Source organism: Notechis scutatus, chromosome 1 (assembly GCF_049901735.1).
Source record: "Notechis scutatus isolate UNSWTSFEM ecotype Mainland chromosome 1, rNotScu1.2, whole genome shotgun sequence".
Classification (NCBI taxonomy): Eukaryota; Metazoa; Chordata; class Lepidosauria; order Squamata; family Elapidae; genus Notechis; species Notechis scutatus.
In genome coordinates this window covers 183,916,566-183,934,013 of record NC_142009.1, presented here as the reverse complement: position 1 = coordinate 183,934,013, position 17,448 = coordinate 183,916,566, and the positions used below count along the sequence as shown (strand labels likewise).

The 17,448-nt window shown below is 35.0% G+C and overlaps 1 protein-coding gene across 5 annotated transcripts in view; it reads right to left on the bottom strand.

The window, feature by feature from the left end:
* Positions 1-17,448, bottom strand: part of NCKAP1 (NCK associated protein 1) — a 63,929-nt gene that overhangs the window by 8,133 nt on the left and 38,348 nt on the right. For all 5 annotated transcript variants that reach the window (XM_026668037.2, XM_026668036.2, XM_087949609.1 and 2 more), the window contains 11 exons: positions 15,811-15,943; positions 14,071-14,152; positions 13,475-13,533; positions 10,894-11,039; positions 9,549-9,681; positions 8,498-8,617; positions 7,402-7,541; positions 4,761-4,892; positions 3,662-3,880; positions 2,669-2,799; positions 1,892-1,989 (listed from right to left, as the gene is read on the bottom strand). In XM_026668037.2, coding sequence (XP_026523822.1) covers positions 1,892-1,989; positions 2,669-2,799; positions 3,662-3,880; positions 4,761-4,892; positions 7,402-7,541; positions 8,498-8,617; positions 9,549-9,681; positions 10,894-11,039; positions 13,475-13,533; positions 14,071-14,152; positions 15,811-15,943 — 1,393 coding nt within the window. The remainder of the gene's footprint in view (positions 1-1,891; positions 1,990-2,668; positions 2,800-3,661; positions 3,881-4,760; positions 4,893-7,401; positions 7,542-8,497; positions 8,618-9,548; positions 9,682-10,893; positions 11,040-13,474; positions 13,534-14,070; positions 14,153-15,810; positions 15,944-17,448) is intronic.

Here is a 17,448-nt window from a genome sequence, read left to right as displayed (position 1 = left end):
GAAATCCAGATTTTCCTACTATCTGACCACTATTTTTGCCTAAATACACAGCAAACAGAAAGCTTTGTGTGTAATAATAAAAGCTCTGTCTACTTCATAAAGCATTTATTGTTCTAATCATCTCACAAAATTGGCCAAAGTTAGTTTGGAATAACTGGATTGCATTCCTCAATCTGGACTAAGATGGCCTAAAAAGAAATTAGAGCAGAGCAGAGCAAAAAGCACAGCAGAGCAGAATAGAGAGCAAAGCAAAATAAAGCCAATTATAAATAACATTCTCTGCATAATATGCAAAGAAAATTGAAAGCATAACCACAGCAGAACACAATATCCAATACAGTACATCATTGATCCACATCAACATCACTTTTACAGTTTTTCCTCATGGAAAAATAATTTATATTTTCTGAGTTTAGTCTGGCTAGTGCTTCAAAACATTGCCTTCTATCATTCCTTCTATTTTGGCAGGATTTTTACAGTAAATTTTTTAGACTAATTTATAAGATATAGGTAATTTGCATTCAAAGAATTAAAGTTATAGCTCTAAGGCTACATACCATATCACTCTGCACGATACTACATCTCAAGGATGAAGTTTCCTGAATCATTACTGGATTTCCTTAAATTAGGGTAGACAACTTTAAACCAGTCACATTTTGGATTTCAACATCCATCAAGCAGCCAAGACAAGAACTTGTGCTTCAAAGTATCAAGGGGGCATTTGTTAATGCAGAGCTTGCCCAGAAATAAGTGGTGCAGACAATTTGGGGCACATTATGTTATGCCCCTGTGACATTCTTGTTTTATGCTACATTTTTGCAGTGGTTTCTGGATATAATGCAATGTACTGATAAATCACTATAAAACCCTAAATGGGTTCAGGAGACTTGCAGTCTTTTGTGTCCATCCCATTAGAACAAGTAGCACTGGCATGTACCAGTCCTGTCCATGAAGAAATATGATTTTTGTAGGGCTTTGAAGTCATGACTTCTCTGTCATGGTACCTGCCCTATGGAACAGTATCACTTCAGATCAGTAGGGCCCTGACCTTTCTGGATTTTCATAAAGGCCAGGATGTTCTTCTATGCACTGAACAAGAAGGTTAAACCAGTTCTGTTGGTGGATTTGTGGTTTGGTCTCTATGAATTAATATTCAATTTTTAGGTCTGATCATTACATATTATTATAAATGTAAGTTTCTATTTGTTGCATTATATTGTGTTGCCTTTATTACTTGCTGTTCTGCCCAGGGTCACCACGAGGTAGGAGGTTATACAAATTGTTTAAATAGATAAATAGGGCATATGGCAGCCACAAGACGGAAAATTATATGTAATCAGATGCAAAGAGTTGTCCAGCCAATCCCAGGCATTTATGATCTACAGCAGTGATCCCCAACCTTTTTTATGCCGCGGCCCGGTACCGGCATCAGCTGGGCGCCGCGGCCCGGTACCGGCATCAGCTGGGCGCCGCCATCTTTTTTTGATGAAAAAGTGCTTCCAGTGAGCTTTCTACCCGGAAAAGCTCACCGGAAGCACTTTTTGATCAAAAAAAGATGGCGGCGCCCAGCAAACCAGCGGCCCGGTAGGACTTGTTCCACGGACCGGGACCGGTCCGCGGACCGGTGGTTGGGGACCCCTGATCTACAGGGGTATGTTATTTGAGTATAATTGATGGTTAAACCAACAGGTTTGTGCACTTTAAGAAACTACAATTTTTCCCCCCTAAAGTAAAACGAGTTTGCCATTCAGATGAAATGCAGGGGAAAATCCTGATGAATGAGAACAAAAGATGGTACTAATTTAAATCATTTTAGAGGTACCTCATTTCAACACAAATTTGACTGTTAAATTATAAAAACAGTAACCATGCAAGATTATTGAAAAGCTACCTTGAGTTCAGCAACCTGTGAGGAAATATGCCACATAAGACTTTCACTTAAGAACTTCATACCATATGGGCCAAGGAGTTCTGATAGGGCTCTCATTTCTAAGGAATAAAAATCATATTCATTTGCTTTAATATAATGTCTTAATATAATGCATACAGTATATATTGCTATTCTGTTCTATAAGCATCTTATATATGTACCCTATTTCAAACATCCACAATAGAAAAATAATTTGTTATCTATTTGCTGCAGTGTAAAAACAAAGCAGGTAAATGGATTGTGAAACCAGCCAGTTTGATTTTATGGTGAGGGCACCAGGCTAGAAACTAGGAGAGCATGAGTTAGATCAGTCCTCCTCTGTCTCAGCCCAACCCATGTCACAAGGTTGCTGTTGTTGTGGGAAAATTGGAGGAGGAAAGTGTGTTGGATGTGTTCATTGCCTTATTTTAAAATAATAAAAGTGGGACATAAATAAATAGAAACTCCTCTCACTATAAAAACAAACCTATTCTCAACTTCGGCCTCTTATACCGTCTCCACTCCTTAGCTCCCTCTGGTCCATCACACATATGACAAAGGAGCAACTTTTGAAGACTTAGGGAAACCTCAATGTGTGAGCTGAATTCTCTTTATTCCTCTCAGAATTCAACAATACAGCTTTGCTACCTGACTTCTCAATGTAGTCTTTATATTTAAGGATGTTATTTGACAGACTTTCCTAATAGAAAAACTCCCAATGTTTACAAACGATATTTCAAACATTTGCAGAAAACCCACCTGAGATGTCTGAATATTCTTCTGCATTAAATGTCAGCTCATTTTCAGTAGGCAAGTTGACAAATGCCTTCATCGCAGGGAAATAAGCTATGTGGCCATTACTGACTTGCCGTAGCAAAGTTTCCAGATACCTTAACAAAAGGAAATTTATTTTCAAAGTAGAATTCACAACCATATCAATTCTGACAAAACCTATATGAATTTTTGTCTTTGCTAATTCACATAAAACAACCAAATGTATTAAATGCCCATCTTCAGAGCATGTAAATTCAATTAAAACCAATTTGCAATTTCCTTAATAAGAAACTAAAAAACTTCACTTCATGAAATTCAGTAAGGATATATAAATTAATGTATCTGGTATAGCCTCTGAAACTTTGAGTGCATTGAAGACCTTTACTGGTAGGCTAAAGTGACAATTTATTACTTTTTAAAAAACTTTGGACAATATGCAAGAAATTTGGAACAGATAATTGAGGTAACCTAGGCTGTCAGAATTCACAGAATATTATATTTTTCTGTGTAAAAGAATCTACTGGATCACTCTGAAAATAATTTTAAAATATTGTCTTAATCCTTTCTACACAGATGTTAAGGGTGTACACTTGTCATTCTATATTGGTTAGGAATTACTGCTATTGTGAAATATGTTCTTGGAAGGCAGTTGGAGTTAAAAAAATATTAATATGCTTTTTCCTTTCCATTTTTTCCTCACTATTCAGTCTTTTTAATATATTCTTTAAAAGCACATCATTTTTTATTCAATGGTAATATAGTTCATATTACTTATTAAAACCCAAGTTTTTACAGAAATATTAATTGCAATGTTTTTAAAGTTTTAAACTTGAAAGTTTTTTTTTAAATAAGCTCTCTGAGATATATAGTTTCATGCTGTATACTGAAGTAGTGCACAATATTCTGAATCTTTTTTTTAAGTCTCAAAGTTTGTTTCTTACAAAACATAACAGGGGAAACAGTCATTCAAATTCTTACCAATTTGTATATAGACTGGTGATGGTTGGCTCCCCATGGCTATCTAAATGCTGGGTTTGCTGAAGAAGGACGTTATTGAACACCCTTGTGATGTCAATCTGTACATAATTTTCTATTGACTGGAGCACTGTCATATAAGCTCTGACACTTGTTAACAATTCTGAAGGTTTTGCAATTTCTTGTGTTGCCTGATTATACATTGTCATCCCAACAATTGACCTTTGCAAAAATTAAAGAAGTTATTAGCATCTTAGTGTCATACAGGTACTAAATAATCTAAATGAAAAGTTTTTAAAAATCAAAACCTGGCTTTAAACTACTACAACACAGTTATTCATATCATATGAATAATCTGATGTTTTCCTGATTTTCTAGTATCAATAAAGGATTGGCATTCAACTCAGGGTTGACACAAGGGATCCTTGGTGCTTTCTGAGCTTGATTGTTTTCTTGCAGACGTTTAATTATCCAAAGTATAACATCCTCAGTGCTAGTAAGAAGTGGGTTTTGCTCACAGTTTATATTTATAAATTTATAGAATATAAACTGACAGCAAACCCCACTCCTTACTAATACTGATGATGTTAGCTAGTTTGGGTAATGAAAACAACCAAATTTCTAATGATACTGATTGCTTGGCTTAACAGGACAGAAGCTTCCATACAGAAATGTTGAAGTATGCCTTGATCTACATGACCTAACTGAACTGGTAGGATTAAACAAAAGCAACAGACTCTCGTGTTTGTAAAAATAAATAAATAAATAAATAGAGGTGCCTGTTTCAAAATGTCAACTGACTTAGATATTTCTAAGATTCAATGATTCTACTTGTTTTGATATTAAGAACAGGCATATCCCACTACCTAAATTTAAAGAATTTGTCATGAATATCTGACTGCTCTGATCATAACCTTGGTAATACTATAATCCCTATAAAGTGACAGAAGACAAAGCACGATATAGTTGCATGACTGAACATAAACAGTCATGCAACCATAAAGTTGACCAGTACCTAATGGAACATATACACGGAATATTCCAAAGAAGTATTGTTCATGACAGCCATAGGTAAAAATTTAAAATTGTTGATCGGACTTACTTGGTAAAACGAATTTCCAAGTGAGATGTTAAATACTCCCTTGGGGTAAAGGTGTGTTCCCATACAATCATGTTTGGAACGTAATTGATAGAAAAGCAGAGTTCAGAAAGTGCTGTGTGCAATTTGTCCAGGCTTGAGTAGGTGAAAAACAAAGAATATACAAGTCGCATAAGACAAAACTACATAAATCTAAATGAAAATCTACTTGAATCTTAATATGCTCTTTGAATACAATTATATAATTCTTTGAGAGCGGTTAAGGCAGTGATGGCTAACCTATGACATGCGTGTCACTCGTGACACGCTGAGGCACTTTGACTGATACGCCTGTTGGTGTGAGGAAAACCTGCACATTTAGAGGCTGCCTGTGCTCTGCTCCAATCCCTGCTTGTTGTGTGGAGGCGTGGTGTCACCACTGCCGCAAGATCTTTGCAGCATAGAACCAGTTTTAACCGCCATAAACTGAGGTTTGTCAGTTTCATTACCTCAGGAACGCTACAGGAGGAAAGGATATCCATGAGGTTCACAGCCCTGTAAGGTGGCCTTCCGATCCCCACATCCTGCACCTGCAGCCCTGAGACCAGGGAGACGAGTTTCACAGCCCTGTATGATCACCCCAGCCCAGTCCGTCATAAACCAAATTATTGATATTTCTTGAAGTGACACACGACCCGAGGAAGGCTACACTTTTTCCCGATTTTCGACACACCAAGCTGAAAAGGTTAGCCATCACTGGGTTAAGACATCAGATTAGAAGCAGGGAAATTATGAGCTCCAGTCTTGCCTTAGGCACAAAAACATCTGAGTGATTTTCAACCAGTCACTTTGTTTCAGTCTTAACAAGGAGGCAATAGCAAAGTATTTCTAAAAAACCTTCCAACAAAACTGCAGGGACTTGTCCAGGCAGTCTCAAAGAATCAGACATAATTGAACAGAAGGAAAAAAATATTTTTATATTAAGACGAATAGCACAGGGATAAAAGAGATACAATTATTTTGTTCTATCTTGTGTTAAATGGAAAGAAGGTTAAAACACAGGTGTTTGTTGTGCAGATCCAGTATTGGTTAGAGTAGCCCTCCAACACATGTGAATTCACCATAAGCAAATTTAAGTATTCTTGGCAAATGTTTTGCACTCCAATTTGCCTTGCATGGCTCCAGTATCACTGGAGTTGAGAAGAACAGTGTTATGATTGTTCTTCTCAAAAGAGGTGGAGGGAGACCAACCACATGGGCTGATTTTGTCCTTTCTCAGCCATCATCTGATGAAAGTAGAAGTCTCTACTGCATCCAAGGTAAAATGTAATACTGAAATAGAAGACATGGCAAAACCAACATATTGTTGCTTGCATCTCAGATATGGGGACATGACGCACACTGATACCTACACAGATTGTAGAATGCTATTACTATTTCCTTGATCTGTATTGTATGCCAGCCCCGTCCGCAGCCCATTAGAAACCAGGCAGTTGAAGTGGTGGGTGCATGTGAACGAACATATAAAGCTGCATTTTTGAAAGTGGTATGCAGGCATGCACACAAAACCATCCCTCCCTTCCCCGCTAGTGCCAATCCACTGAATCGGAAAGGTTGGAGACCGTTGCTGTATGCCAAGGAAGGTTTTAAAGCAGGATTCTCATTGATAAGGTGCAAGAGGTGACAAACTAAATTTGGAGCATACATACTGTTAAGTTTAACTGGTAGGGAGCATGGAGACCAATTAGTGCTCTGCAGCAATAATTGAGGTAAAATATGAGAAATGTTTACTTTCAGAGAAAGTAAAATATTCAGATAAAATATTTGATAAAGTGAATAGAACGGAATTCTGGAATATTTTCTGCAAATATGCAATTGGAAATTGGTTATTTAATGTGACAGAAGAACATGCAAGAGAATGGAATACTTAGCAAAATGATTCAACACAAAACAGGGAGAAAGACAAAGATGTGAAATGTTCCCTGTTTTTTTACTTTATTTATGAAGGTGCTTATGATAATGTTACATGTTGGTTGGCATCATGAATGTGCACATGCTTTTGTAAAACACAATAAAGTCCTTTGGCTGAAAAACCTGAATGACGCAGAGAATGGTAGATATATGGTATAAATTAAAACATGGGCCTAAAAATTAAACTATCAAATTAAGCTATTAACACCAGTGAGTGACAAATGAATATAGACTGAATATAAAAGTACTGGGGGGAAAAAAGCAATGCTGTGATAGTTTGGTCATATATAAAAGGACAATGCCCCTGATTCAAGAGGAGGTGGATAGGCTAATCTTACCTCCCCTCCAAGAAAGGTGCGGTTGATGGAGTTGATTATATTCTCAAAAATGAGGGAGTGAATAGGGAATGAAATCATGTGTGATGTGGTAGAAACAAGGATGGTTTCAAGGATAGAAAGCTATGGAGAGATATAGTGAATGGTAAGATTGCAAATTGTATTCAGCTACGTTTTCTCTCCTTTCTCTTATTTAATGCTTTTAAGTAGTTTCTTTTACTATTCCTCCTTTTTTGCCTTTTGCACAGCACTACTTAGCCTAAAAGGGAACAGCATGATGTTTATGTATGTATATAAAAGACAAAAGAAAACTTAAGACAAATATCTACTCAAATATAAACAATCTCAGAATTACTCACTTGGTCACTACCAGCCTATTTTTTCTCATGCTTTCTACTCCTGGTTTTTCTCTTTCTGGTTCTCCTTTCTTACCCGTCTGTTTCTTTGACTTTTTGTTCACTGCTTGGCTAATGGTTTTGGCACAATGTTTTGGCAGTAACTTTAAAAAGGAGAGGAAAAAATAAAATAAAAACAGGTTAAAACTTACAAAAAGAAAAAAAAAAACTATTTTCATTTGCAATACTGCACTTTGTACTTCAGTACCATTTTGCCTTTGAAAATTTGAGTAAGACTGTCCATTTCCAGGATTTTACCCAGTTGCAATGTAGTAATGACAACATTTAAGACTGAAAAATGATTTTATTTTAATTTCTATTTATTTCAATTATGAAAGGCTATGCTGGTTTCTGACTGAAATAAAGACTGATTATTATGAAAAAGGCATTATTAGGAATTTAAATATTGTATTATGTAACAATATCTAAATTGCTAGGACTATCTGCCCATCTATCCATCCAATTTTATGTCTCCCCACCATAGCCACGTGACTTTGAGCAGCTAACAAGGATTAAAAGGATACAATATGGAACATGATAGACTCAAGTATCATATAGTAAAACACATTAAATTGGGGATTAGGCACGCACCCTTTATTATTCCAGCAGGCTTATCATCCTGACTCATATCAGAACTAAGGCTTCAGGGTCTTCTTAAAAGGTTGGCAGGGGTAGGGCCAATTTAATATTAGGGATGTCTGTTGTTCCATAGGTCAGAAAGAGAATACGCACCCCCTGGACGCCAGGAGGTAGTTCTGTTTAATTAACGAGACCTGAAGCATGCCAACCCTTTCAGATCTTGTAGGAGGGGCAGTTAATTGGAGATAGATGTTCTCACATAATATTCAAGTTTTTTTCTTACTTTATATATTTTTGTTTTATGTAGGTCACATTTCACATAGAATGGAAGAAAAAAAAAACAGCTTTGTGCCCAAAGAGCTTTTCAATGTGAGTGGGGGACTAGGTAAACTAATGGAAGACAAGGGTTACAGGCAGGGATAAACAAAACACGTGTAATTATTACATAGCACAGCACAAAATAACGAGATTTAACTCTCACCTGGTCACTTAGGGTACATTGCTCTGTACAAATATCTGTGATAAGATTCCGGGCCTGTTTAGCCATTTCATCCAAAAACATGTTACACAAAGAGAGACTGCGATCACCAATGTGGTGTCTCTATCAAGATAAATAAATCAATTTATTTCTACTCTTTTAAAATTAGGAGATCATTAATACTCATTGAAAATAGCATTTAAAATTTATTTGAACTAACACTACAGCAAATAGGTGCTATTCTTTATAGTTTAGTCACTATATTAAATAAAGTATTTGGTTATACACACTGAGCAACAGGATATAAATCTAACAAATAAACAAATATATTGAGTACACATGAATAAACCTCCCTTCTAAAGTATTAACTTTAAAGAGATGACATGCATTCTTACTATACCTAGCTAACTCTTTCCACCCCAGATATACGTGAGCCAATATGAATAATTATATACCACACATTTTTAAAAATCCTTAACTTAGAAGGAATGAAACTAATCAGCTAAGAATTATCTGTCTCTTCTGAAATCTTGCTGAGTTGGGGATGAAACAGAAATACACTCCTTACTTTCTAACGTATTACCTCTAAACCAATTTTGCCTCTTTTCTTCAACATTGCCACAAGCAGACTACGTCGGGCTGATCTGATAGGAACCATGTTTTTCTACCTGAACCCGTCTTTGTATCATGTATCAGCTAATGTCCCAAGTATTTTAAGTTTCCTTTGTCCAAAGGGTCACTTATGGAGATGGAAGGTGTAAATGTTTTAATAAACTAGTTGGCACATTTGAATACTGATTTAAATTTCAATGTATTTATCTATTTATGTGTATGAGTAAGTTCATAACCAGGCCTCTCTGTTTTTTATTTCTCAAGAATGGAGGAAATTCTAATACAACCAATAAAAATTTGAACTGTATTCAAGCAGATTCATTGTGGCTGATGAAGCAGGCACCCTAATCTACTGTAGTCTTGCCTTTATATACCTAAAAACAGTAGCATCCTCCAGCTTCTCTTTCTACTTATGCAAGGGTTACTTAAGTCACAGTATTACCTCTTCTGGGCACAGTTCATGGGTACAGCTCATAAAGTGAGTGCAAAGCAGCGGAAATGCAATTGAGTATCTGGACTGGGAGGGCAACTCCAAGCACTGCTGAAACATCTTCTCAAAAGCACGACTGTAAAAACTGTTCAGAATCATTGGAAAACAGTATGTTCATTTTCATTTTACTTAGAAAAAAGTATTTTATATCAATAAACAGAATAAAACATGCTACTAAGTGTATACATTTAACATACCAGAAATCATAGCCTATGTTCTATTTATACAATAGCTGAAACCATCTAAACACTGAAACATGATACAACACAAATTTATTCTATTAAAATTAGAGGAATAAGTACACTTAGAGCAATAATAAATTGCAACAGAAACAATTTCCAGTTCAAATATTTCTGAAATAAATAAGACATTATGGCCCTCTTGAAAGAAAAAAAAAAGAGCAGAACAATCTTTTAAAAATCCATCCTCAGAAATCCAATGTTTCTGAGTGGGTTTTGATTATCAAACATAAAAGCAAAATTATGAAAAAGATAAATCCAATTCTCAATTTATTTGTACTCTTTTAAAATTAGGAGATCATTAATACTGTTTGGTCGTAGTTAAGGAACCAGTCTAGAAATGGGGACAACTTGAGTTCTATTCCTGGCTTAGGCACAAAGTCACTGAGAGACCTTAGGCTTGTCACTCTCACTCAGCCCTATAAAAACATCCACTTTTTAAAAACTCTGCCAAGAAAATTGTAAAGGGCAGTTTCCAGGAGTCAAAACTGGCCCAATTCCCCCCACCACACCCCTCTGTTGTTATTGCATTGCACTGCACCACCAACTGCCAAACAGATGAATGCCATGGCTGGCAGCAATGACCCAACTCTACACTCACTGCTAGCCTCCTTTTCTTTGGAAAACCCCCTTTTGGCCTCCACACAAGATATATTTCTTCTCACCTCAGGTATGCTACTGTCAACAAGTATATATGCAACAGCATGGTAGAGAGGGTAGTTTAATCCACTAAATTAAACTGATACAATTTAATAAATCAGTAGCTGCATTCCCACTCTTTTGTCAGTATCAAAAGACTAAAATCCAGATTAAAATGGCTTCATTCCAATCTCTGAATCGAAATATCTCATAATATGTACTAATGCGTGCATTTCTATAGCTTCTATTCAAAACTGTTCCATTGAATTAAGTGGGTCCTACACAAGAATAAAGTGCAATTTAGAAGCAAGAATGCAATCTAACCATATTAACAGCAGACATTTTACAATATTTCATAATTTGTACATCTTTAGAGTTAAGAGTTACAAATATTAAAAGTTCAGAATTATATGACATACCAAAATATAGAAAGATCTGATGTTTCAACCAACATTTCAACCAAAGAGTCTACCATTTTTGTGTGGAAAATGATTGTGTTCATCATCTTTCCAAGTTCTCTGTGGTCAGCAAGACTAAGCGAAGCTTTGGACACACTAGTATAAGCCTGTAAATATAAAACACAACAAGGAAAATAAACAAAAATGGGATCCCAAGCTAAGACCTATTCCTCTGAGAGAATCTGTCATCATTTATGTGGAAGTAAACTAAAACTGAATGAAAAATAAAACAAAGTATGCTTTCATTATATTTTGCTTAATGTGGACAGGTCACTTTTATCAATCACCATCTGGAAAATCTCAAATGCTCCTTAACAACTTGTTGTGTCTAAACAATTTTATCTATTTTTACAAGGGTAATTAAAAATAAATAAATTGATAAAGAGTCATTTGAAAACCTAGGAAGACTATTTTTCCAGTTACTTTTATTTAACTGCTCAATCCAGAATTATGGAAGCGACTTATTTTCCTTATAAAAGAGCATTTATTGCTTAAATATTTTTATAAAGCTACCTGAGTGGAATGAAAGCCAAATCAGGACAAAATAGCAATGTGCCAATTATCAAATAAACGTTACTTTAATTCTGTTTAAAAAAAATCTAAGTTTGTTTATAGACAAAAACCTCCTAAGTCCAAATGCAGAATTCAAATTTTAAACATATTCACCTCTAGCATTTGAAAAACAATCCAACATTATATAAAAAGACTAGTATGTTCTTCCAAGTCTTGTTTTTTGAACCACTGAGGAAAACCAGACTTTGCACGTTATCTCAAAAGCAACTTCCAAGGAAAAACTTATTTGAATTTAACAATGGGATCTTTTTACAAGGATACTCTTTGGGTACATGCAATAAAATAATCAAGAACAGGCCACATAACCTAAACTGATTTGGCTATATAACTGTTATTACAGATCTCTATTTGTGACACTTTATTTTACATTTCTTCAAATAAGCTGATGCTACCCCGTGCTTTTGCTTTAAACAAGGGCCATGTCTAAATGACTAATAAGGTTTATTTTATGAACTTGTTTTCCAGATTAAGATGATTATGCATTTTAGAGCTTCTAGAAAATATAATGCCAAAAATAGCAATAGCACATAGACTTATATACCGCTCCATAGGGCTTTCCAGCCCTCTCTAAGCAGCTTAAAGAGTCAGCATATTGCCCCCATCAATCTGGGTCCTCATTTTACCCACCTCGGAAGGTTGGAAGGCTGAGTCAATCTTGAGCCGCTCAGAATTGAACTCCTGCAGTACTGCATTATAACTACTGTGTCACCACAGCTCACATATTCAATACTCCAAAGAATGAAGCAGTGATTTGTAGATGGTTAGAGAAGTGACACTAGCCACTTATGAATGGTTCGCGTAATGATCCAAACAAATGCTTGTTCTGCCCAGATACAGCTAGCACAAGCAATCACAAATTGGAAGCGGTTCTGCCTATTGACCAGTCTCTACAATGCCTTGCCAGAATAACTTGTATCTTTACTTCTCACAGAAAATCAATGTTTAATTTAATAGCATTCTACTTCCTGACACCAAAGCAGTTAAAAAAAAATCTAATATGAACATTGCTTTTAAAGCCCATACAGGATGTTGAACTACCATGAACTTTTTTCAGCATATCCAATAAGAATCAATGAAATCATATAGGGAAGTTATGCCAGCACAAATCAATGTAATGGCATCTAACAGCAATAAATGTAGGAAGACTACAACAGAGAGAGAAAATAACATTTGCTTGCTTGTCTAAGATTAACAAAAGGGCTTTTTGTTTTAAAGGCATGAGTTATTGCAGAAAAAAAAATCCTATGATTATGAGATAGGAGATGATTATGGATTAATCAACATTGATTTGTTTCACCATAAAAGACACAGAAAGAAGTATTCAAAGGTCCATTAAAATCTGGGCATATTTGGCTGAATCAGGTCAACGTTGTGTATTGTACTATAGTTTTTTTAAAAAAAATAAATAATTGGAATATACTTAGAAATTAACAACTCAAAATCAATGGAATCTTTGAGAAACTCTCCTCCCTATCTTCCTAAGAGTGCCCATGTGGGCCATCTTAGTTTTTTATATTTTACTCTCTAACCATATGAATGGTATGTTTTATCCTCACATTATGAATATTTATGATTATATGAAACAATAAAGTAGGCAACTTCTAAAAATATCTCTATTTACGAATTATCAAGTTCTATTGGCAAAATTCTAGATCTAGGTCTGTTAATGTTAATTTGTATATTATTTTGTTCTAAATAACCAAACTCAGCTGTCCATATGCAAATTATTCCATTTACCATCCATGCATGAGAACATATAGCAAACATACTTTTTGCTAGCAGAGCAAGATGGCAGCTTTAATCATTTATGTTCATTTACTATTACTTAGTTAATTCACTTATACTCAGGAATTATAGGTCTGAAAATATGAAATCAAATACTTAAAAATTATTAGCTTAGTTGAAAATGATTAGACTCTAGAACAGAAGAAAAGCAAACTACTTTAGAATACAAGAAGATAATTCTTACCTGTAATCTAAACCAATCAAGCCTCATTCCTCTGAAGTCAAATACCTCTCCATCTTCAACTGCAGCATAGAAGGAAATGAAAAATCAACTCTGTAACACACTATTAATGCATAATCTTAAAATGTTGTATTTAATATCAGAGTTTTGCTAATTATTTTAGTCCTATGCAAAATGTGTTTCAAAAACACATGTAGGAAAAAAAAGAATGAATTATTCAAATACACTTATTGTTCAAAATTGTCCTATTCACTTGGTTAAAACAGCTGCATGAAACATGTCTCTATGTTGTTCAGAATGATAAAAGGCAGGAATCAGCACTTTCAAGCAAGAACACTTTCACTGTTAATAGATGCCCCTCAATAAACAAATAAGATATACTAAAGGTTCGAACCCCACAATGTCATTTGTAAATATTAAGATCTTGCAAATGTAGGTATCTCACAAGATTTCTACTCTTCTGCCACTCCCTGGTGTAAGAGTAGATTTTAATGAGGAATGAAGATTATGAAACTAGCCTAAACCATACTCCTTTTAAACCCTTTAATTTCATATTCTCTCTCTCTCTCTCCCTCCCTCCCTCACACACACACACTCACCTTGTTTCACACTCAAGGAGGTCATAGTGTTTACAAAAGAGGACATAATGATTGATTCATCTTCAGGGCACACTGAAAGATTCTAAATATTAAAATGTGAAAAGGGAAAAGGGAAAGTTAATTCTGTAATCAGTAACTAATTGCAAGTTACCACAAAAGAGAATTCTTATACGTACACACAAACTCTCTCACACACTCTTTCCCTATATATTAACGATAAAAATGTGCTTTGAAACCTATGTAAGTATGGATTTAACAAGTGTCTGCAATTGTTTAAAGCAACAACTTCTTGTCCTGAGATTGTTTAGTTGCCTGCTGCTTTAAACTGATGTATGAAGGCTGTTGTTCATATTCCCACAAAATCCAAGCACTGACTCTAAAGTGACAATAAACACACACAGACACACAGACTTACTTATTAGGAAGTTTTCCTTCCCCATTCCTTGCATATGTATGTATGTATGTATGTATGTATGTATGTATGTATGTACAGAAATTCTAAGTGGTGTTGACAGTACATAAACTCTGATGCATGCAACCTATGTCTAAAAGAGTTAGGGTGAGTAATAAGAAGGAGAGTACATAATTTTATAGACAGTTATTAAAAAAATAAAATCAACCAGTAAAATTTAATCTGAAAACTGTTCTTACTATTCTTTCATGGCTATCAGGCTAAAATAATTTAATTACAAACAATAATGAACTATATTTTTAACACTCCCCACTCTGATCTCTATATAATATAAGCCCAAGATGTTATTGATGAAAGCAGGAAATCTAGAGTTTTTAATTAAAGATAGTTGAGAACTGGCATCCAGGGATAACCAATCTAATAGTTACTATCAAATGTTTTAGACAACTTGTCTTAACCATGCTGGTAGAGCTGAAATGCATGGAAGAATGCCATCTAAATGACTGTTTTTTATAACTACCTATCTATCTGTATCTCTATTGTATAATTACAATCGGATTATCTGCAGGACCATCTCTTTTATTTTTGGAAGCTATCCAAACATGGAGAAAAGGCCTTCTAAAAATGCTATTGATGGTCAAGTTTCACTTATATAGTACTTTTAAAGGGTTGGAGGCTTCTTCAGTTCCATGGAACATATTTCCTCTGTTTACATGCACAGTCATGTAAATGGATTCTTTTCCCCAGGTTTTTCTTAACTAACGCGAGTGTTCTTTTTTCAACACACATTTAACTTTTTGTCTATAGTTTGCTGTTCAATTTCCGTTACCCATCTTGACAACTCAGCTAAGATCATAAATCATATTAAAAAAATAACCAAAGCGTACTAAGCTACACTAATAAAAGAGGGGAGAGAGGTACTAGTTGTTTGCTTTTACTGTTTTCACTTCTGCTGTGATGACCTCACATGCCTTTTCCTTATTACAAGAATCTTTAACTTTATTATATACATTTATGGTTTTAAAATATAAGCACATTGGTAACTATTTTCCCTTCTGAACACCTTAATGAATCTTTGATAAAGGACAAACATTGAGCCCCATCTAGTGGACACTGGGAAAAGGTGATTTATTAATAAGTAAATATATTTTGTCCCTCCAGACAAAATGCAGATAAAATGTTTTTATCACTAGTGCATCTTTTTATGGTGACCAATAGGAAACACAGGCTTTTACACTGACTTGGAATTTCAAAAAATAAACACAACAGTATTTAATCCAACTCTTGTAAATTTTATCAAATTTAATGGCAAAATCTTCACCACTCACCTGTACAAGTTCATTTAAAACAACTGCATCAAAACCTGATAGATATTGAACATAATATCTTTGCATCACTGGGCCATATTTTCGTACGTGTGCTCTAAGCTCTTCCATGTAGAAAATCAGTTCTGCTATGTGCCTGAAGGAACAGAATAAAACAGGTGGCTGACAAGTGGAAAAAACAGTAAATCTGAGTGGGTGGGAAAAGACCAACAAGCTTGGATGACTTTGCTTTTTCGCATTAACTTAATATTGTTTTCACTGAGACAGAATTGTAAAGAAAAGAGAATGAAACAGGGTATTTCATGAAAATATTACATGAGTCTCTTTTCATGCAAATATAGGAGAACAGCAGGCAAAACTGGGAAGGCAGAGTTAAATGCACAATCAATTTAGAGCCCTTGTGTTGGCACAAAAGATCCAAGTCCAGCCCTCCCTTGAATTCCGTTGATCCTTAGCACCAACTTAGTGTTGACTGTTAGTTGACTAGGTTCTTGAGTGTACATTTCACTAGTTCATCTGTGCTGCAATCTTATAAATGGTCTTGATTTTTTGCACCTCACAGCAAATGCTTTATTACTGAAAAAGTTATACATTTGTCCCAGCTAAGCCTATACAATTAAGAAGAAAAATATAAAAAGTACATTGTAAAGAAGTAGAGAGGGGACAAATGGAAGGGATGAATCATCTAGCATCATCACTTGTCTTCCAGCTAGATGGGAAGGAAGATGTAAGGGAGCCAAGGAGAGGGAGGGCCACCAGTGATGCTATGGTCTCTTGAGATGTAGGCCCTTTTCCTGTGGCCTTTGGAAACCCCCTGTCTAGGATTTATTTCCTGCCAGTTTCAGATATAAAACATGTGAAAACTGTATAATAAACCTCAAACAGTAAAGGGTCCCACCCACAAACAAATGTGTGCTGTGGTTCTACCCATTTGGGTTTGTGATGTTATTCCACCCATTTGGAACTATTCAGTCTTTTAAAATGTGCACTTGACAACCAAAAGGTTACCCATTTCTGCTACAGAGAAAAGACAGAGGGGAAAGCTTAAACTGTTCCTGAGGTCCCCTCAGCCTAGCCTAAGGGACAAAGAGTGGCACAATTTCCACATTACTTTAGTTAAGAATACCAAAGGGTTGACTTATCCATGGATGGGCTTATTCGTGAATAAATACAGTATGCGTTGCAAAAAGAAAACGATATGCAATGATGAAAATTATACTCCAAAATGAGTATAGGCGCGTGTGCGCACACACAATATTAACTTTATGTATAATGTGTTCAGTGAAGTTTTTGTTTGTTTCACAACAGAACAAATTGGTTTTGAGATCTAATGTAATTTTAAAGATTGGCTTACAATGCAATGATCCATGCATGTGAATTCATTAATGTAAGTATTTTAAATCTCTTTAGGATATTCAGAATATTTTTAAGAGCTTTAAGTTGAGGGATATTGGAACTTTCTTCACACTGACTCACCCAGTGTACAGTATGCATGGAACTTATTATTTATTATATTTAATATTTAAATATTAATATTAATTAATATTAATATAAATATTTATTATTTAATATTTATTATATTATTTATTATATTATTTATTTAAAACTTATTTATATCCCTTCTTTATTTTTTTAATACAT